The 22,712-nt window shown below is 42.9% G+C and overlaps 2 protein-coding genes and 1 long non-coding RNA gene across 4 annotated transcripts; 2 read left to right on the top strand and 1 right to left on the bottom strand.

Moving 5' to 3' along the window:
- Nucleotides 1–2,716, top strand: LOC118395471 (probable pancreatic secretory proteinase inhibitor). Its single transcript, XM_035789287.2, has 4 exons — nucleotides 1–137; nucleotides 471–505; nucleotides 914–1,026; nucleotides 2,602–2,716. Exons 1-4 carry the CDS (start codon nucleotides 83–85, stop codon nucleotides 2,645–2,647), a joined length of 249 nt encoding a protein of 82 aa, XP_035645180.1. The 5' UTR covers nucleotides 1–82; the 3' UTR covers nucleotides 2,648–2,716.
- On the bottom strand, nucleotides 2,714–16,652 carry LOC118395470 (beta-1,4-galactosyltransferase 1-like). Its single transcript, XM_052464345.1, has 9 exons — nucleotides 16,633–16,652; nucleotides 10,446–10,529; nucleotides 7,467–7,507; nucleotides 7,087–7,146; nucleotides 6,714–6,949; nucleotides 4,668–4,855; nucleotides 3,871–3,993; nucleotides 3,622–3,726; nucleotides 2,714–3,509 (listed from the first exon to the last, which is right to left on the bottom strand). Exons 1-9 carry the CDS (start codon nucleotides 16,650–16,652, stop codon nucleotides 3,371–3,373), a joined length of 996 nt encoding a protein of 331 aa, XP_052320305.1. The 3' UTR covers nucleotides 2,714–3,370.
- Nucleotides 16,653–18,278: 1,626 nt separating this feature from the next.
- On the top strand, nucleotides 18,279–22,712 carry LOC118395685 (uncharacterized). 2 transcript variants are annotated; one of them, XR_004828024.2, is made up of 3 exons: nucleotides 18,279–18,319; nucleotides 20,621–20,767; nucleotides 21,840–22,712. It is a non-coding gene; the product is annotated as an uncharacterized LOC118395685 (long non-coding RNA). The 2 variants fall into 2 exon arrangements; XR_004828022.2 differs by having other exon boundaries at nucleotides 18,279–18,362.

Genomic DNA, 22,712 nt, shown 5'->3' with positions numbered 1-22,712 from the left:
GAAAGTTCTCACACCTGCTGCTTCACAATAACCACTGAGAGACTGTTAGATAGGGCACTCTCGCTGTCTGTCCACTGACAACATGGCTGGAAAAGTAGTGATGGTGCTGTGTGTGATGCTCCTCGTCGCCATTGCAGGTCAAGTGCAACTGTTTTCTGTGTGATATCTTGGGGTTTAATAAAGTTGATTGAATTTAATTGAATACTCAAAGAAAGCATTGATTGAACAGTGGAGTAGTTCAGTAACTATGGGGAAAGCTTGATTCTGCCACCTGCTGGAGTCGAGGGACTATGAAACTATGTTGAAACTATTAAGGCTAAGTGATCAGATGATATACCAGTTTTAATGTACAGTACATGAGATGATGGTTAAATGTGTACGATGTTACCTTAACCTCCATAGTCTGACATTGTAATAACATTCTTGAGGTGATTTGAAAAACATTGTAACATACTATTTGTTTTCTTCAGGCGCAGAAGAAGAAAACTCTGGACTTTACAGAAAGGTAAGGCTGATTTTGGCATGTTTAATGTAAATGCTGCTTTGTAAACCAAACCTGGTGTGAATTCAGCTGGGGGTAAAATTCCCCCTAGGTACAGATTAAGGATCAGCTTCCCCTCCCCCAATCATAACCTTGACCATTAGCGGGGAAAACGCAAAACCCAAGATCAGCATCTAGGGACAATTTCACCCTAGTCTGTGAATTCAGTGTCATGAAACATTCAGAAAGTGTCAGCAGATAGAAATGTAATCAATAGAGCCTGATACAATCGACCCCTATTCCACACGACATGCAATCATATCGTTCATACTTGTTCTACACAATGCATTTCTAACTCAGCATTACGAAACATTACACTCTCCTGACTGCCCATGCTCTTGGTCCTAACAGTAATGTCATATTGTTTTGCAGCCATCTTGTGTTGATATGGTGGAGATTCTGGCTTGCCCTATGAACTTGGCTCCTGTGTGTGGCTCCGATGGCAACACCTACCCCAACGAGTGTGCACTCTGTGTCCAGAGACAGTGAGTACTGTGCCGACCTGGGTTAAAGTATTATTTGAAATCATTTCAGACACTTAAAACGGGGCTTGATTGAGCTTGCCTGGCACAATGGAACCAATAGACTAGTTCCAAAACGGCTAACCCTGCCCATCAGGCATTCCAGACAAGTTGAAACACACAAAAAGTATTGGAATGATGTCTCTGGTACACAGCTGCTCCTTTCTCACAGCCCTGTCCCACCATATCACTATAAAGCTGTGAGAGTCAGTTTACAGAAACAACACTCAACACCTCCAGGTTAACGCTGAAGTACAAGGGACTGAGTTCAATCAAACCAGTATTTCAGGAAAATCCACATTCTGTAGGCTCCTACAATGTAATGTTGTGCCCATTAAAGTGCTTCTGGAACCACGTTTCCATCCACAGTTTGTGAGTAAAGTCATACCTTATTTACAAAAAAAAACATGACAGCTGTGATGGAAACAGGTAGTTTAGGTAACATTTTATAAATGCCAACAGATAGGCCTAATTTGTTGGACATGGTGGGCTCTTTTTGTGTCGGTATAATGAATTATGCGAGACATGGTGGTGGAAACGCCATTAAGCACACATATTGATATAATAACCATAATATCAAAGTAAACTTGAAGTCACGCGATGATAAGGTGTGTCGACCTCCCACTACAACTCTGGAAAGCATGCCGATTATTAGGCTTCAGATTTAATAAATGATGACGAACATCACAGGGTGGTGAAAGTACAAGATGACCTTGATGCTCCTTTCCAATACATATCGAGGGTCTTATTTTGGTGACATGATGATCAATGCTTGACTGCCGTTTGACAAATAAATTCTCCTTATGTAGGCTAGCTGCGAGCTGTTGTCTAGAGCGCAAGTACCAAGACCAGAGTAGGTACATTAGCTATTTAACGCAATAGTTTTTGTGACATAACTATCGGTAGAGTTGAAAATGCAATGGAAACACATTGAAATTTAGATCTTTATTCGGTACATGAAAACTTAAGCGAAAAAGTACATTTTATGTGCGCTACGTCATCAAGAGCTGAATTTGATCTGAAAAGGGTCCGTTTGGTGGAAACGCACCACTGGTGGGAAAATATGCTTGTTTTCTTTTTGTGGACTTTAGAATATTTAGAATCTGTCTCCAATTGGATGGAAACCTAGATAATGACACACAGATACTATGGATGTAGGATCTTAATTTGAGCCAGTTTGCTACAGCAGGAAAAAAAAAATCCTGCAGCAAACAAGGAAATGTGAATTATTATGTGGATTATAATGAATGGATATTTTTGTATGGGTTAGCACATTTTTCGTTAGGGCAAATCAAGTCTGCAATTTCTAAATTGAAATGACAAACTTTAGACGCCTTTTTAAAAACTCAAATACACTACACGTTTGCATTTCCTGCTGTGCAAGAAAATTCTCAGCAACAAAAGAGTGATCAAATTAAGACTCCATGAGAGCAGGTTTCATTGAATTCCATTTGAATGTGTAATACAACCATATTGAACATAATTCATACCCAACGACATAATAAATAAATCATGGCATGAACATTCCTTTCTCTACAGGGAAACCAGAACGGACATCTTAGTCATGAAGGAGGAGAGCTGCTAGTGGGATTTGACATCACCAAACAAATGACATCATCATGACCAGATAATAAAGCAATTGGCAAATAAAGAAGAGGTCTCTGTCATTTTATTTTGAACAGTTGAACATTGTGTTGGAGTTTCCCATGGCTCACACAGTAGCCACACTATAATAGCCCAATATCTACAAAATACTAAATTAAAGTTCAGATTTACACACAGAATGTACACTAGTGCAGGGCAAAAATACAGTATTTGTAAACCTAAAGTTTGCTCCTTGAAAAGGTGAAAGGTCAGAGATGAAACGTCGCAACTTGGGTATCAAAATCATCTCAGACTTTCTCACTTGTAATTGGAACTTGGAACTTTTTATTTCAGAGTTGTGACCTTGTTTTACCGAGTTTCGGCGAAAGCAGTTGAAGGCAGCACTACACAATGCTCAGCCAATTGGGCCGCTCGAGGGACAAAAGTACCAATTAGTAGGTGGATATCATGACACCTCCTCAAAGATTCATGCTAAGTCATGTTTGCATCATAACCGCTGCAGCCTCTGCAATAGGTTATTGGTTAATGCAACAAATAGATTGTGCGCTGCCCTCTTACCAAGCATCTCTCGTACTGTTCTGGGCAGTTTTCTTGACCTCATTCCAGATGGTTCCTGCCTTTTTCACAGAGCTGGATTTACAAACGGGCACGCAGGGCCCTGCTTGTCCATCTCTTCCTCATTCATCCTTTGTCCATGTCTTCTTTAATCTTCGGGTGGCATCCCCACGTCTACTGTAATCTTTGTGAACAGGTCATGCTTTTCAACTGCAACAACTTCGTACTCGAGAGAGTTGAGGCCATCGGTATCCATCGTCTTTAACGTGTGAGCTATTCTCTTGAACCTGCAGGGCAAAATAATCAACTGTCATCAACATTTAGAGTATAGTTGGCGAACGGGTGATAGTTCAAAACCTGAGGGGGATTTTAGTGAACGCGGTTGTTCTAAAGCTTTACCTCTGAGGATTGTCGTTGTTATTTTTGTCTCTCTCGTGACGGATCATCCGGCATTTTCCGACTACGCCGTACGGACGAGAGAGAGACATTTTTCTGTTATTCACCCTATGGAAATCAGACCAGTGATATGAATTAGATTTTTTTTAATTAAAAAATGTATCACATCATGTGATTTTATGAGCAGGCAAACGTAAGTAAGATCAACAGTTACGATGTGCTACATGTCTATGAGGTTAAACGTTTTCTGACCTGTTGAAAATGTCGTCATCTTCACCACCCCAGCCCCAGTAGTTGTTGGGAAAGCCGTTGATTTTCATGATCTGCTCTTTACTCAACGATGAGACACCGCCAAAGTACTGATTATAGGGCAACCTATGGAGGAGACGAAGACAATCAAATATACAGATATACTGGAAATACTAGCAGCTGTGATGGCCGAGTGGTTGAGGCGTTGCACGTGACGGGCTCTCCCTTGGTGGTCCACTGTAGTTCAGTGAGTAGAGCACGGAGCTTGCAATGTCAAAATAGTGGGTTTGATTCTTGGGGCCAATAAAATGTATGCATGCATGACTAAGTCACTTTGGATAAAAGTGTTTGCTAAATGTCATATGTTATGATATATTATAGTTTCCTGTTCTGTCGTGCTGTGCCTCCGAAGGTAGGAATTGAAGTGTTGGGGATGTATTCAATCCATAGCGTTAAAGTTCTGCGTTTGAGCCAGAGTTACATTAAAAGCAATGTTCCTGTGTTAGTGGAGACTATATTCACGGTAACAGAGGCATATGTTGGTTCAAGTGGAAAATAACTTTACGGTTCAATTTGGCATTTAAATCTCTTTAACGGTTCAGCGAAACAGATTGAATCGAGTCCTTTTCCCTTGGTAATACTGTAGGTATGAGGAAACATTAACAACCACTCTGGCATTTACCATGGTCATAACAATGAGTCAGCATTTAAACATTTAAAGTGATAGTTCACTCCAAAATAAAGGTTATTGGTTGAGGTCTACACCGTACTGTGGCACTGCGATAGGACTTGACACGTACTTGAAGCCATACTTGTCCATGGAGACAGACAGGTGTCTGGGCTGGCTGAAGCATTTGTAGGTGTTGCGGTCATCCATGGGGATGATGTCCACGTCACTGAACACAAAGCAGTCGTAGTCATACTCCTTCAGGGCCTCAGCATAGCCAATGTTCATCAGCTTGGCCCTGTTGAACGTGTTGTCTCCATCCTAATGAAGGTAAAAGGCATCCTCAAGATGAAGGTTAAACATCTTACTGTAAACCAATCAAATGTATTTATAAAGCACTTTTTAATTCAGCAGATGTCACAAAGTGCTATACAGAAATCCAGCCTAAAACCCCAAACGTCAAGCAATGCAAATGTAGAAGCACGGTGGTGTCGTGTCTTTGGCTATGCCAGATTAAGTGATATGACATGCTATTCTATAAAATAATTTCTCCATAGTTAATATTACCTGATTGAGCTAATCATGTAAATGTAATTAACTAGAGAGTCGGGCACCACAAAATAATATTTATAGAGCTGTTATCTTCCGAATAAACTCTTAAAGACCTAGTAATATTTTACATCAATAGCAGTCAATATTAATCGTCATCTTAATTCAGTCTCATCTGAAAGTTGGAAATTCTTGGTTATCTGCACAAACCCTGGCTAACAAGTTGAACCAGCAATAGAAAATTGGGTTTAATTATTTATTTACTAAATACCTAACTAATCATACAGAATTACACATACACATAATTAAATCATAACTTGATTACAAATGACATCATAAAGGAAAACGTCCCTAGCGGGCGGAACAGATATGACAGCTTGTTACACAAAATAAAAGGGGCTGGATTTGAGTGAAAGAGCGGGAAGACTGAGGAACAAAGGGAAGAAGTACTATCGTAAATACAGTATCTTATGCATTCTAAATTACTGCCCATTTAGAAAAGGAAAATGCAATAAATATTTACTCTGAGCTGCGCTTCGGTAGGTTGGTGGTAGATGGAAGGCCGTGTTGCCCAACCGAGTCCTTTGAAAAATGTCTCTGGTTGTCAATTGTATACGTTGTAGTAACGTTGTTGTTTGATAGACGGGATACTCTGTCTGTTCCTTCCTAACCCTCGTTTGCATCTGCTGTTGCTAACTCAACGGCCAGGAGGTATCACTTCTGTAGTGAATAAGAGTTCAAAGTTCATACCATTCGCAACCAAAGCTCACGCTGATGTTGGCTTCGTTCTGTAGTTATTATCTGAACCATTCTGACATAGGACCGTCGTCCTCACGTCCTCGGAACAGGAGGTTATATTGTCGTCAAGGGCTTATATAGGAAGGGAGAGGAGGGCGTGTTTGAAAACTGTTCTAGCCCATGTCCCTTCACAGAGGTGGGCCACTGATTGAGCAGAGCCCTATCTTATGAAAACCCAAATCTCACATTTTAGAAGCTAAAATCACATTTCATCCCATCACGAATCATTTCATATTCAAACATTTAAATTGAACAACAATTCCATGTGAATCCGATAAGTCTGATGTGTAGACTTTCCACTGTAGAGTTTGTCATCTTATCATTGATGAGAATGTCTCAGATGACGACCGAACTGACATCATATTCATTAAGTACCACCGCATATGTTCCATTGGTCGGATTACCAGAATATAGTTCATTTCCCCCCACTTTCTGATGTTCCCAGAATCTCTATGTTAACGAAGGGTTTTGCAAATGTAACGTCAGTAGGGTAGAGAGAGGAAAAAGGGGGGGGAAGAGGTATTTATGACTGTCATAAACCTACCCCCCAGGCCAACGTCATGACAGTGGCTAGAAAAAACTCCCTAAAAAAGCAGAAACCTAGAGCGGAATCAGGCTCTACGTCATTTAAGGGCCAGTTTTCTGGAAACACATTAGGCCTAATTCTGGTCTTAATAGCATGTTGAATGGAGAATCTCCATTGTAATCGCTACATAGTCCAGGATTAGGCTTAATTTGTTTCCCGGAAACAGGCCCTAAGTGTTTCATTCAAGTGTTTAAATGTAAGTGCTAAATTTAAGTTTGACATTTCCAAATGTGTGTTGTACTGTACCTGATTGATAACATAGACGCCATAGTCCAGCTGTTGGCGCTGAAGGATGGGATGGAGGTAGTAGAGCCAGAACTTGAGGTGCTCGTCACGAAGGCGGAAGGGGATGATGAGAGCAACCTTTTGGAGGGCGACACAGTCGTGTGGTTTGTAGCGACCTCCTTCCTGCAGGCCTGGGTTCTCCTTCCTCACTATATCCAAGCTGACAGGCGTAGAGAACTCAACCCTGAGAGGCCCAACTGCAGATCAGGAGAAAAGCTACATTAAATCAACTTAAAATCTGTTCATGTGGCGACTTGGTGCCTTTAGAAATGGTATCAGTACTTATTGGTATTGATAGAGGATTTAATTGATTGTTTTCTATGTTACCATGTACCTAGAAGTGGAGAGGGATCTGGGCATTTCTTTAATTCTTGGGTTTTGGTCTCTGTAGTTTCTGAAAAATCAAATATTAAATTGTTTCAGGTGTTGGACAAAAGAAAATGTGAATAAAATGATGCCTTGGATTTCTTCAAATTTGATTGTTACAAAACGGGATTCAAATGGATTTACAGAAAATACTCTAATGTCAAAGTGGAAGACATATTTTATATTTTTTTAAATAACTAAAATATAGTATTCATCAGTATTCAGACCCTTTGTTTAGCCAAGCCTAAATTAGTTCAGGAGTAAAATGTGGCTTAACAAATCACATAATAAGTTACACGGACAATTTCTGTTGGTGTCCATTTTGAAAGTGCTGAACGAAAGGCCTACCTTGCCGCAGCTCGTTTGCTTGCACTTGCTTATACTTGGAGCTAAGTGTTAATGAGAAATTAACAAACATAAGGAATTTACTGAACATAAATGTAATAATGTTTGTGTATGGTTCATGATTATTGGAGAATGCAGTTCTTATCGACTTCCACAAGGAGTCAGTATAAACTTTCTTCATTCAAGCAAGTCAGCCATATCAGGTGTAGCAGTGGTAAGGATTACACTCCATGTTGCTGAAGGGAAAGCTCTGCTGTTGGGACAGCTTTATGTAGGCCCTAACAGTTTATGGGCACTGTTTGTCACAATTAATGTATTGTTTAGTGTTGTGTTGTGTAGTGGCTTTGCTGGCATGCATAAAAAAAACAATTGGTTGAGTTTGCCCCACCAAGATTTCCATGCTAAAATGGCCACTGCGTATTTTTACATTTTGAAGTGAAGTGTTTAAACTTGTTTTAATTGTTACACCCTTATTCAAAATGAACAAGTGTCTAATGAACTAATGTTGATTAGTCACATATTACAGTCCTGCAATAAAGAGGGGAAGGGGTTCCGTCTGTAATGTGTCTGTGTTGTATTCTCAAATTAACATTTCCTTCGTGTCTTGCTGTAAGATCTCCAGTCTGTTTTATTTGATTGTCACTCTGTCTCAGTATATCAGCTATCTGAATCCATTTAGCAGCTTATCACACGGCATGCATCACCAATGCAGCCACAGGATTACAGTATGATGGCATGACTTTCCTTATGGTCAGCTGTCATCTGAAGCAGAGAATAGCAACAGGGCATTCGGAAAGCATTCAGACCCGTTGACTTTTTCCACATTTTGTTAAGTTACCGCCTTATTCTGAAATAGATTGTCGTTTTTTCCCCCTTATCAGTCTACACACATTACCCCATAATGACAAAGCAAAAACAGGTTTTTAGAAATCTTTGCAAAATGTATTAAAAATTAAAAATGGAAATATCACATTTACATAAGTATTCAGACCCTTTACTCAGTACTTTGTTGAAGCACCTTTGGCAGCGATTACAGCCTCGAGTCTTCTTGGGTATGACGCTACAAGCTTGGCACACCTGTATTTGGGGAGTTTCTCCCATTCTTCTCTGCAGATCCTCTCAGGCTCTGTCAGGTTGGATGGGGAGCTTCGCTGCAAAGTTATTTTCAGGTCTCTCCAGAGATGTTCGATCAGGTTCAGTTCCGGGCTTTGGCTGGGCCACTCAAGGACATTCAGAGACTTGTCCTGTGGCCACTCCTGCATTGTCTTGGCTGTTTGATTAGGGTCATTGTCCTGTTGGAAAGTGAACCTTCGCCCCAATCTGAGGTCCTGAGCACTCTGGAGAAGGTTTTCATCAAGGATCTCTCTGTACTTTGTTCTGTTTATATTTCCCTCGATTCTGACTAGTTTCCCAGTCCCTGCCTCTGAAAAACATCCCCACAACAGGATGCTGCCACCACCAAAGTTCACTGTAGGGATGGTGCCAGGTTTCCTCCAGATGTGGCTCTTAGCATTCAGGCCAAAAAGTTCAATCTTGGTTTCATCAGACTAGAGAATTTTGTTTCTCAAGGTCTGAGAGTCCTTTAGGTACCTTTTGGCAAACTCCAAGCGAGCTGGCATGTGCCTTTTACTGAGGAGTGGCTTCCGTCTGGCCACTCTACCATAAAGGCTTGAATGATGGAGTGCTGCAGAGATGGTTGTCCTTCTGGAAGGTCCTCCCATCTCTGGAGCTCTGTCAGAGTAAACATTGGAATCTTGGTCACCTCCCTGTCCAAGATCCTTCTCTCCCGATTGCTCAGTTTGGCCAGGCGGACAGCTCTAGGAAGAGTCTTGGTGGTTCCAAACTTCTTCCATTTAAGTTTGATGGAGGCCACTGGGGACCTTCAATGATGCAGACATTTTTTGGTACCCTTCACCAGATTTGTGGCTCGACACAATCCTGTCTCGGAGCTCTATGGACAATTCCTTCGACCTCATTGCTTGGTCTTTTGTCTGACATGCACTGTCAACTGTGGGACCTTATGTAAGACAGGTGAAGGTGTGTGCCTTTCCAAATCAGGTCCAATCAATTGATATGTTGATTCTCATAGCAAAGCATCTGAATAATTATGTAAATAAGGTATTTCTGTTTTTAGTTTTTATACATTTGCAAAAATGTCTAAAACTGTTTTCGCTTTGTCATTGGTATTGTGTGAAGATTGATGAGGAAAAATATGTATTTAATCCATTTTAGAATTAGGCTGTAACGTAACAAAATGTGGAAAAAGGGAAAGGGTATGAATACTTTCCGAATGCACTGCACATCTTGTTCTTGCCCTCTGAAGGGACACAATTTAAGAAATATAACGCTATACTGTAACGGCATTCTTCGTTTGTAGAAAGAGAGTCGGACCGAAATGCAGCGTGGTGGTTACTCATGTCTTTAATAAATGAAGAGCGATACATGAAATAACTATTACAAATGCAAAACAACAAACGGAATGTGAAATCTAATTACAGCCTATCTGGTGAAACTACACAGAGACAGGAACAATCACCCACGAAATACAAAGTGAAACCCAGGCTACCTAAATACGGTTCCCCATCAGAGACAACAAGAATCACCTGACTCTGATTGAGAACCGCCTCAGGCAGCCAAGCCTATACTAGACACACCCCTAATCAACCACAATCCCAATACCTACAAAAACCCCAATACGACAATACAATAACCCCATGTCACACCCTGGCCTGAACAAATAATTAAAGAAAACACAAAATACTAAGACCAAGGCATGACATATACGAAAGCTAATAATCAAATCATTTCCTTTTAGCTTACTATGCCATACATGTGCCATTAAATGACATAATTTAAAAAATCTCTAGCTTATTGACAAATGTCTTTGGTCTTCAGAGACCTTACTTTTTAAACATAATCATAGTAGTGTCCGAATATCCATATATTTGCATATATTTAGAAGTTATATAGCACAGAACTTACCATTTTCTTTCGTTAGATTTTCTTTCCCTAAATCTAACTCCAAGCGGATACCTCCATAATCGACTCCTGATTTTATTAATCCATCTTCACTTTGGGAATCCTTCAAACTGGACAGCAAAGCATTCCTACTCGATTCAGTAACATTTGAGTATCTCAACTGATACCAGAAATATACTGAGAAAGATAAGAGACATAAAAGCACAAGGCTGCAGAATATCTTTTTCAGCATCTCACCGCTGTGTTCCGTGAATCACAGGCTACAACACAAAAGTTTACTGGTAACGAGCTTCCCCACCACAGACATTGGTGCGCTCAACCTGCCTGGCCAGTTTTTCTGCCAAAATCTGACGTCGGATTACGAAACAACGATTGACCAACCTTATGTCTTTTGTGAGGCACTTTAAAGTCACATAAAAACCAACCTGTTGACAAGCCTCTGAACAAACCTGACAATATCGGTATCTTGCCTTCTTAGTTTCTAGCAGCACCAGCCACCACTGGACTATGGTAGAGTGAAAATGAATTCTTTTCCTGTATTTGATTTACTGTGCATATGGATTGATATAGAATAAACATGACTATGTGCCGGAAGACACAGACAGATGCATTCCCTTTTGGGGAAGGGAACATGAGTTAACCAAGCATGTTTAAGTAACATATTTATTTAAGTAAATGTCACACGTTAGTCTATAATTATCTGTAACTACAGTGCCTTCAGAAAGTATTCACACCACTTGAATTCTTCCACATTTTTTTTGTGTTACAGCCTGAATTTACAATGGATTCAATAGAGATTTTGTGTCAGTGGCCTACAAACAATACCCCATAATGTCAAAGTGAAATTAGGTTTTTAGACATTTTTACAAATTATAAAAAATAAAAAGCTTAAATGTCTTGAGTCAATTAGTATTCAAACCCTTTTTAGAGCAAGCCAAAATATGTTCAGGAGTAAAACTGTGCTTAACAAGTCACATAATACGTTGCATGGTCTCACTGTGTGCAACAATAGTGTTTAACATGATTTTTAAATGACTTACATTATCTTTAACCCCACACACAATTATCTATAAAGTCCCTCTGTCGAGCAGACAAACACAGATTCAAACACAACGACGAGGGAGGTTTTCCAATGCTTCACAAAGAAGGGTAAAAAATAATAATTATATATAGTACCCGTCAAAAGCTGGGACACACCTACTCATTCAAGGGTTTTTCTTTATTTTTACTATTTTCTACATTACTGAATTGAATTGAAGACATCAAAACTATGAAATAACACATATGGAATCATGTAGTAACCCCAAAAATTGTGAAACTTGTCACGCCCTGGTCGAAGTATTTTGTGTTTATCTTCATGTATTGGGTCAGGCCAGGGTGTGGCATGGGGTTTTTGTATTGTGGTGTGTTTTGTCTTGGGGTTTTGGTGTGTATGTATTGGAATTGTAGCTAGTGGGGTGATCTAGCAAAGTCTATGGCTGTCTGGAGTGGTTCTCAATCAGAGGCAGGTGTTTATCGTTGTCTCTGATTGGGAACCATATTTAGGCAGCCATATTCTTTGAGTTTGTCGTGGGTGATTGTCCTTAGTGTCCTTGTTCCTGTCTATGTTAGTTTTCACTAGTATAGGCTGTTTCGGTTTTCGTTACGTTCTTTGTTTTGTAGTGTTTGTTCACCACACCTAGAAAACCGTTACAGAATCACCCACCATAAACGGACCAAGCAGTGTGTCAACAGGCAGGAGCAGCCCAAAGAGGAGATGCGAAATAAGGATTTCTGGACATGGGAGGACATCCTCGACGGGAGAGGACTCTGGGCTAAACCAGGGGAGTGTAGCCGCCCAAAGGTGGAACAGGTGGAGGCAGCGAGGAGAGCAGAGTCAGCCGGAGAGAGGAGCCGGCGATATGAGGGAACACGGTTGGCAAGGAAGCCTGAGAGTCAGCCCCAAAAATTTCTTGGAGGGGGGGCTCAGGGAGAGTGTGGCAGAGTCAGGAGTCAGACCTGAGCCAACTCTCCCTGTTTATCGTGAGTAGCCAAGGAGGAGACCAGAACCAGAGCCGGTGTTGGAGGTGAGCGAAGCAGAGACCGTGAAGGAGTTAATGGGGAAATTGGAGGAGAGAGAAATGAGAGAGTTGCTGTGTTGGTGCTTTTTGCATGGAATTCGCCCGACGGAACGTGTCAGGGATTTGATGGCACCTGGGTCAGCGCTCCGTACTCGTCCTGAGGTGCGTGTTAGTCGGCTGGTGAAGTTGGTGCCAGCCTCACGCATCAGGCCTCCTGTGCACATCCCTAGCCTTGCACGTCCTGTGCCAACACTGCTCTCAAGATCTCCAGTACGCCTTCACGGTCTAGCCCATCCTGTGCCACCTCCACACACCAGCCCTCCGGTAGCAGCTCCCCGCACCAGGCTTCCTGTGCGTGTCCTCGGCCCAGTACCACCAGTGCCAGCACCACGCATCAGGCCTACAGTGCGCCTCGCCTCTCCTGCGCTGCCGGAGCCTCCCGCCTGTTCAGCGCTATCAGAGCCTTTCTCCTCTCCTGCGCTACCGGAGTCTCCCGCCTGTTCAGCGCAGCTAGAGCCTTCTTCCTCGACAGCGCTGCTGGAGTCTCCTGTCTGTTCAGCGCAGCCAGAGATGTCAGTCTGCATGGATCAGCCAGAGCTGTCAGTCTGCATGGATCAGCCAGAGATGTCAGTCTGCATGGAGCAGCCAGAGCTGTCACTCTACATGGAGCAGCCAGAGCTGTCAGTCTGCATGAAGCAGCCAGAGCTGTCAGTCTGCATGAAGCAGCCAGAGATGTCAGTCTGCAAGGAGCTGCCAGTCTGCAAGGAGCTGCCAGTCTGCAAGGAGCTGTCAGTCTGCAAGGAGCTGCCAGTCTGCAAGGAGCTGCCAGTCTGCAAGGAGCTGTCAGTCTGCAAGGAGCTGTCAGTCTGTAAGGAGCTGTCAGTCTGCAAGGAGCTGCCAGTTTGTAAGAAGCCGCCAGAGCTGTCAGCCCACATGGAGCAGCCAGAGATGTCAGTCTGCATGGATCAGCCAGAGCTGTCAGTCTGCATGAAGCAGCCAGAGCTGTCAGTCTGCATGAAGCAGCCAGAACTGTCAGTCTGCAAGGAGCTGTCAGTCTGCAAGGAGCTGTCAGTCTGCAAGGAGCTGCCAGTCTGTAAGAAGCCGCCAGAGCTGTCAGCCCACATGGAGCAGCCAGAGCCGCCAGTCAGCGTGGAGCAGCCAGAGCCGCCAGTCAGCGTGGAGCAGCCAGAGCCGACAGTCAGCATGGAGCAGCCAGATCTTTCAGTCTGCCCAGCGCCACCAGTGCCGCCAGTCTGCCCAGCGCCGCCAGTCTGCCCAGCGCCGCCTGCGCTGCCAGTCTGCCCTGCGCCGCCAGCGCCGCCAGTCTGCCCTGCGCCGCCAGTCTGCCCAGCGCCGCCAGTGCCCTCAGTCTGCCCAGCGCCGCCAGAGCCCCCAGTCTGCCCAGCGCCGCCAGTCTGCCCAGCGCCGCCAGTGCCCCCAGTCTGCCCAGCGCCACCAGTACCGCCAGTCGGCCCAGCGCCGCCAGAACTGCCAGTCGGCCAGGATCCGCCAGTCGGCCAGGATCCGCCAGTCTGCCAGGATCTGCCAGTCTGCCAGGATCCGCCAGAACTGCCAGTCAGCCAGGATCCGCCAGTCAGCCAGGATCTGCCAGTCAGCCAGGGTCAGCCAGGATCTACCAGTCAGCCAGGATCCGCCAGTCAGCCAGAATCTTCCAGATCTGCCAGTCAACCAGAATCTTCCAGATCTGCCAGTCAACCAGACTCTTCCAGATCTGCCAGAACTGCCAGTCGGCCAGGATCTACCAGTCAGCCAGGATCCGCCAGTCAGCCAGAATCTTCCAGATCTGCCAGTCAACCAGAATCTTCCAGATCTGCCAGTCAACCAGACTCTTCCAGATCTGCCAGAACTGCCAGTCGGCCAGGATCTGCCAGTCGGCCAGGATCCGCCAGTCAGCCAGAATTCGCCAGATCCGCCAGTCAGCCAGGATCTGCTGAGACCATCAGCCAGCCAGGATCTGGTAGATCTATCTACCTGCCTGAGTTTCCTCTCACTCCTGAGCTTCCTCTTACTCCTGAGCTTCCTCTCACTCCTGAGCTTCCTCTCACTCCTGAGCTTCCTCTCACTCCTGAGCTTTCTCTCACTCCCAAGCTTTCTCTCACTCCCGAGCTTTCTCTCAGTCCCGAGCTGCCTCAGTCCCGATCTGCTCCTCAGTCCAGTGGGGTTCTGGGTGAGGACTACTAGGCCATGGTCGGCGGCGAGGATGGACTATCCAGGGACGCAAGGAGAGGGGACTAAGACATTAACTGAGTGGGGTCCACGTCCCGCGCCGGAGCCGCCACCATGGACAGACGCCCACCCGGACCCTCCCTATTGTTTTGAGGTGCATTCGGGAGTCCGCACCTTAGGGGGGGGGGGTTCTGTCACGCCCTGGTCGAAGTATTTTGTGTTTATCTTCATGTATTGGGTCAGGCCAGGGTGTGGCATGGGGTTTTTGTATTGTGGTGTGTTTTGTCTTGGGGTTTTGGTGTGTATGTATTGGAATTGTAGCTAGTGGGGTGATCTAGCAAAGTCTATGGCTGTCTGGAGTGGTTCTCAATCAGAGGCAGGTGTTTATCGTTGTCTCTGATTGGGAACCATATTTAGGCAGCCATATTCTTTGAGTTTGTCGTGGGTGATTGTCCTTAGTGTCCTTGTTCCTGTCTATGTTAGTTTTCACTAGTAAAGGCTGTTTCGTTTTTCGTTACGTTCTTTGTTTTGTAGTGTTTGTGTTTTAGATTCGTGTTACGTTTTTTGTTCATTAAACATGGATCGCAATCTACACGCTGCAGTTTGGTCCGACTCTCCTTCACCACACCTAGAAAACCGTTACAAAACTAATCAAAATATATTTTATATTCTTCAAAGTAGCCACTTTGCCTTGATGACAGCTTTTTACACTCTTGGCATTCTCTCAACCAGCTTCACCTGGAATGCTTTTCTGACAGTCTTGATGGAGTTCCCACATTTGCTGAGCACTTGTTGGCTGCTTTTCCTTCACTCTGCGGTCCAACTCATCCCAAACCATCTCTTTTTTTTGTGTGAATTTTACCCCTTTTTCTCCACAATTTCATGGTATCCAATTGTTGTAGTAGCTACAAGCTACTCTTGTCTCATCGCTACAACTCCCGTACGGGCTCGGGAGAGACGAAGGTTGAAAGTCATGCGTCCTCCGATACACAACCCAACCAAGTCGCACTGCTTCTTAACACAGCGCGCATCCAACCCGGAAGCCAGCCTTTCAATGTGTCTGAGGAAACACTGTGCACCTGGCAACCTTGGTTAGCGCGCACTGCGCCCGGCCCGCCACAAGAGTCGCTGGTGCGCGATGAGACAAGGGCATCCCTACCGACCAAGCCCTCCCTAACCCAGAAGACGCTAGGCCAATTGTGCGTCGCCCCACGGACCGGCCGGTTACGACAGAGCCTGGGCGCAAACCCAGGGAATCTGATGGCACAGCTGGCGCTGCAGTACAGCGCCCTTAATCACTGCGCCACCCGGGAAGCCTCATCCCAAATCATCTCAATTGGGTTGACGTTGAGTGATTGTGGAGGTCAGGTCATTTGATGCAGCACTACATCCCTATCCTTCTTGGTCAAATAGCCCTTACACAGCCTGGAGGTGTGTTGGGTCATTGTCCTGTTGAAAAACAAATGATAGACCCACTAAGCACAAACCAGATGGGATGGCATATCACTGCAGAATTATGTGCTAGCCATGCTGGTTAAGTATGCCTTTAATTCCAAATAAATCACTGACAGTGTCACCAGCAAAGCACCCCCACACCATCACACCTCGTCCTCCATGCTTCACGGTGGGATCCACACACGCGGAGATCATCCGTTCACCCACTCTGCGTCTCACAAAGACATAGCGGTTGGAACCAAAAATCTCAAATTTGGACTCATCAGACCAAAGGACAGATTTCCACCAGTCATGTTTCTTGGCCCAATCAAGTCTCTTCTTATGGTGGTTTCTTTGCAGCAATTTGGCCTGATTAAAGCAGTCTCATCTGAACAGTTGGAACAGTTGATGTTAACAATTGATGTCTGTTACTCTGTGAAGCATTTATTTGAGCTGCAATTAATGCTAATGAGCGTATCCTCTGCAGCAGATTTAACTATTCAACTTACTTTCCTGTGGTGGTCCTCATGAGAGACAGCGCTTGATGTTTTTTTGCAACTGCACTTGAAGAAACTTTAAAAGATCTTGACATTTTCCGCATTAACTGACCTTCATGTTTTAATGATGGACTGTCGTTTCTTTTTGCTTATTTGAGCTGGTCTTGGTATTTTACCTAATAGGGCTATATTCTGTATAACACCCCTACCTTGTCACAACACAACTGATTGTTCAAACATAAACCTTTAACAAGGCATACCTGTTACTTAACCCACTGTTCCTAGGCCGTCATTGAAAATAAGAATTTGTTCTTAACTGACTTGCCTAGTTAAATAAAGGTAAAATAAGTCAATAAAATGAAGCTGGTTGAGAGAATGCCAAGAGTGTGCAAAGCTGTCATCAAAGTAAAGGGTGGCTACTTTGACGAATCTCAAATCTAAAATATATTGTGATTTGTTTAACACTTTTTTGGTTACTACATGATTCCATATGTGTTATTTCATAGTTTTGACGTCTTCACTATTATTCGACAATGTAGAACATAGTAAAAATAAAGAAAACCCATTGAATGAGTAGGTGTGTCCAAACTTTTGACTTGTACTGTATATTTTCTAAAAGCAGACATTGATTATCTCTTTGAGCAGGGTGAAGTTATGAATTACTCTTTGGATGGTGTATTAATACGCCCAGTCACTACAAAGATACAGGCGTCCTTCCTAACTCAGTTGCCTGAGAGACTCCTCTGGTGACTTTGTAACAGTTACAAAGTTTAATGGCTGTGATAGGAGAAAACTGACGATGGATCAACAACATTGGACTTATTCCACAACGCTAACCTAAATGATGGAGTTTTTCGAATGCACTCAACCGTCAAAGCACTGCTTCCTCAAAATAAAAAATAAAACATCTTACTGTTCCGCAAAGCACTGTTGAAAAATATCCCATACAATAATTAATTTTACAGTGAGGACAAGTGACGAGCTTGGTAATGATAAACTCACAGGAAAATAAACTATCCTTTGGAGGGAGAAAAACCTCAAGGGAATCGATCCCATTGGTTATCTGTTACTGCGCTCTCTGTTGACAGTGCCATTGCACGGTAACATGTCAGTCAATAAGGGAGCACAAGGTGCCACTTGTATAGTTTGGCATTTGGGGTCAAAGGTACGTCACATGACTGCAACTAGGAAACGGGGCTTTGAGAGCTATCAGTAGATATTTCTTAAACGCGATAACAGAAAGTACTATCTTTTATGTTACTCCCTTGCTCGTTGAAAGTGGTCCCGACACGATAAGAAGCGAGTGCAATTCAAATTTTGGCTAACCACTGTGTCAGTTATAAAGGGATGCTTGATAACTGTAAATCTGTACATTTTACTGACTCGTTCATGGAAGAAATGTATTATTCAGTCTGAAAGTCAACTTTCCTTTTTTAATTGTTTATTTATTTGTTGTCTTGAAGGGGCTCTCCTAACCAGACCTGTGACAGTGGTGTACCCATGGACCTCTTCCTACAGTGTCCTTCTGTGGCTCAGTTGGTAGAGCATGGCGCTTGTAACGCCAGGGTAGTGGGTTCGATTCCCGGGACCACCCATACGTAGAATGTATGCACACATGACTGTAAGTCGCTTTGGATAAAAGCGTCAGCTAAATGGCATATATTATAGGACAGACCTACACTATTCTCTCGTTCCGTCGGTAAGGGGTCTCTGTGTCCCCCATACAGTACGTTAACATCCAGGTAACACTGTACTTGACACCTAGCGTCATAACACGTTATGATACAGTCATAACCATGTCACAATATGTCATGACAGCTGACATAACTTGTCATAATATGATCATCACACTGTCATGACCCATATATTTACCCCTGTTGTGACATATTGCGTTATTTTGTGGCTGATTGTGACACCTACATAAGAGCGTCAAAAACCCACGTTTATTCAAATGTGTTTTTCCCTGCAAAGAAATTTCCTTTCGTTTGAAAGTTTGCTTCTTATCCTTTGTTGTGGTATTGAATTCCTTTAAAGTTGTGTTTTCACACTTCACGACACTGTTAAGAAGCATTATGACCATCCTGTGTCACTTTACTTGGACTAAGAAAATACACTTTATGACACTGTCAAGAAGCATTATGACCAGTATGATCAGAATCTTGTAAGCCAGATAGATACCATGGCCTTATGCCAGTCATCAGTCAAAAAGAGGGTGTCTTGTCCTGCTCCTGAAATCTGCTCCTGCATTCATCCCAGTCAACAGAGCATTGGGGTAGGTGCATGTCTGACATCAATGTGTGCACAATTACAATGATAATTCAATATGGTCCATTTCAGAAAATGTTATATTACATAGAAATACTGTTTGACAAGTAGGCTATGGTGTAATGGAATGTTTTGCCTTGTGTGGTAGGTTTTGTCGTTTTTAACACTCTTATGTAGGTGTGATAACCAGCCATAAAATAACCCAATATATGTAACATCAGGTCTACATATATGTGTCATGAAAGTGTTATGACCATATTATGACAGGTTATGACACATTATATCAGCTGTTATGACATATTATGACATGGTTATGACTGTATCATAATGTGTCATGTAAAGTGTTACCAACATCCACTGGTGCCAGTAACACAACATTCTTAGAAAAAAGGGTTTGGCTGTCCCCATAGGAGAACCCTTTTTGGTTCCATGTAGAACCCTTTTGGGTCCCACGTAGAATTCTCTGTGGAAAGGGGCCTACATGGAACCCTTAAAGGGGTCATCCTGGAATCAAAAAGAGTTATTCAAAGGGTTCTCCTATGGGGACAGCTGAATAACCCTTTTAGGTTGTAGATAGCTCCTTTAGGTTCTAGATAGTGTAGTACATCAACATACAGTAAGATATAGTATGTTTGACTGTGTTTTTGCTATAGACATGCTTATGTAATAAGACAATGTTATTTTTCTGAAAAATTATCATTTATTCAACAGTGCCTTCAGAAAGTATTCACACCCCTTGACTTTTTCCATATGTTGCTGTGTTACAGCCTGCATTTAAAATGGATTATATTGAGTTGTTGTATCACTGGCCTACTGTACACACAATACCCCATAATGTCAAAGTGGAATGATGTTTGTATCATTTTTTACAAATTCATTACAAATTAAAGTGTTCAACCCTTTTGTTATGGCAAGCCTAAATAAGTTTAGGGGTAACAATGTGCTTAACAAGTCACATAATAAGTTGGATTGGCTCTGTGTGCAATAATAGTGTTTAACATGATTTTTGAATGACTACCTCATCTCTGTACCCCAAACATACAATTAATTATCTGTAAGGTCATTCAATCGAGCAGTGAATTTCAAACACAGATTATTTTTTCCAATGCCTTACAAAGAAGGGCACCTATTGGTAGAAAAAAATGCAGACATTGAATATCTTTTGAGCATGGGGAAGTTATTAATTACACTTTGGATGGTGTATCAATAAACCCAGTCACTACAAAGATACAGGTGTCCTTCTTAACTCAGTTGTCGGAAAGGAAGGAAACCGCTCAGGGATTTCACCATGAGGCCAATGGTGACTTTAAAATAGTCACAGAGTTGAATGGCTGTGATAGGAGAAAACTGAGGATGGATAAACGTTGTACTTAGTCCACGATACTAACCTAAATGACAGAGAGAGAAGAAGAAAGCCTGATCATAACAAAAACACACAAAGACCACAAAGCAAATATAAGTTAGATTTAAATTATATATTTCCTGGTTTTCCAGAAATTTGGCTTATGATTCCGGGAATCCTTAAACCAGGATTTCGGGAAAACCAGGGAATTTATTGAAAGTTCCCGGAATTTTGCAACCCTAGACTTTGCTCTCTTTTGTGTATTCTACATAGTTCGTCATCGTCATATTTTATTTATACAGAAGGTGGCAGCATTTCACTGGATTTGAATGACAAAGATTGTGTGGCAAGTACACGTCCTATAGAATGTAACTCTTTGACTGTCTATTTCAGGTTACAGCACTTGGATCAGGATGATTTTCACAGACCACTACCACAACAACCCTGTCATGTTGTGTTTCTGCCATCTTCTCCTGGAGAGACAACAGAGGACCACAGAGGCAGAATCGTACTCCACGTTCAACAACACACCATCGCCAGGTCAGTTAACATCAAGATGTCATGAACACAGCTGCAGATCAAAAGAATGGGATGTTTGAAAGATCATTTAGTGTAGGTTGAAGTGTCTCATCATGTGAGTGTGTATTAGACTAAATAGTCCTTGAGAGATCAGAAGGTTTTGAGAGCACAAATCATACTAACCTCCAGTGGTGTAAAGTACCTAAGTAAAAATACTTTAAAGTACTACTTAAGTAGTCTTTTGGGGTGTGTGTACTTTACTATTTATATTTGAGCAATTATATTTACTTTTGATACTTAAGTATATTTAAAACCAAATAATTTTAGACTTTTACTGGGTGACTTTCACTTTTACTCAAGTAATTTTCTACTACTTTACTTTTACTCAAGTATTACAATTATGTACTTTTCCCACCACTACAAACCTCAGTAGCCCATCACAGACTGTTGATCAAAACAGACAAATGAGCACATCCTGGACGCCTCACAACTCATACAAGTGACATTTTAGACCTGAAATATGAATGCTAGGACACGTAATAATTATTTGTAGATCATGTCAGTCTCTCACTAAAACCATTGGGTTGTAGATTCCGCCTGTGGAAGTTCTCTCTAATACCACTGTGCTGTAGATTCAGCCTGTGGAATTCTCTCTAATACCACTGTGTTGTAGATTCAGCCTGTGGAAGTTCTCTCTATTACCACTGTGTTGTAGATTCAGCCTGTGGAAGTTCTCTCTAATACCACTGTGCTGTAGATTCAGCCTGTGGAAGTTCTCTCTATTACCACTGTGTTGTAGATTCAGCCTGTGGAAGTTCTCTCTAATACCACTGTGCTGTAGATTCAGCCTGTGGAAGTTCTCTCTAATACCACTGTGTTGTAGATTCCGCCTGTGGAAGTTCTCTCTATTACCACTGTGTTGTAGATTCAGCCTGTGGAAGTTCTCTCTAATACCACTGTGCTGTAGATTCAGCCTGTGGAAGTTCTCTCTAATACCACTGTGTTGTAGATTCAGCCTGTGGAAGTTCTCTCTAATACCACTGTGTTGCAGATACAGCCTGTGGAAGTTCTCTCTAATACCACTGTGTTGTAGATTCAGCCTGTGGAAGTCGGGCCAGGCGGCGATGGGATGCTCCTCTACACCCTGATGAAGAACCCACGACTGATCCTCCTGAGGAAGAACAGGACCTCCTCCAGTCCCACTCACCAGGACACTGTTGTCCAAGCCTGGCTGCTGGCCTCTCAGACCGAACAGATGGGACAGGCACCAGAGACGACAGCCACAGCCGTTACATCAGATCAGACGACGGCCAATGGGCAGGCATTAACTGACTGATTCTGCTCATGGCTTATACATGCGCAGCCTGAAATAGTGTAGTACAATAATGTGACATAACATTTAGTAGGCCTACACACATTTCGAGGACCCCTTTTTGGCTCATGGGTGCTCCATTTGATACTACAGGCCAAGCTCTTACAATGCATTGTTTTGTATGTGATGAATCATGGGAAATGGGGATAACAACTGAAATGTGTCTTCTGCATTTAACCCAACCCCTCTGAATCAGAGAGGTGCCGGGGGCTGGCTTAATTGACATCTACATCTTTGGCACCCAGGGAACAGTGGGTTAACTGCCTTGCTTAGGGGCAGAACAACAGATTCTTACCTTGTCAGCTCGGGGATTCTATCCAGCAAACTTTTGGTTACTGGGCCAATGTTCTAACCATTAGGCTAATATGATTAATGCATTATAAATTTGGAAATATCTACATAATTACTCCTACTGGGAAAAATGATAGGACAAATTGGACATAGTTATGCTTTTTACCTCATAACGGTCCATTTGTTTTTACTCGGCCACGTAGCCACAGGAAGTAGAGGTGCTGAGGGTGTTGCAGCACTCTCTGAAAAATCTGAATAAAAAATATACAGTACCAGTCAAAAGTTTGGACACACCTACTCATT

Source organism: Oncorhynchus keta, chromosome 16 (genome assembly GCF_023373465.1).
Source record: "Oncorhynchus keta strain PuntledgeMale-10-30-2019 chromosome 16, Oket_V2, whole genome shotgun sequence".
NCBI classification, from domain to species: domain Eukaryota; kingdom Metazoa; phylum Chordata; class Actinopteri; order Salmoniformes; family Salmonidae; genus Oncorhynchus; species Oncorhynchus keta.
Note: the sequence above shows the minus strand (reverse complement) of the source record. Positions and strands in the feature narration are given on the sequence as shown.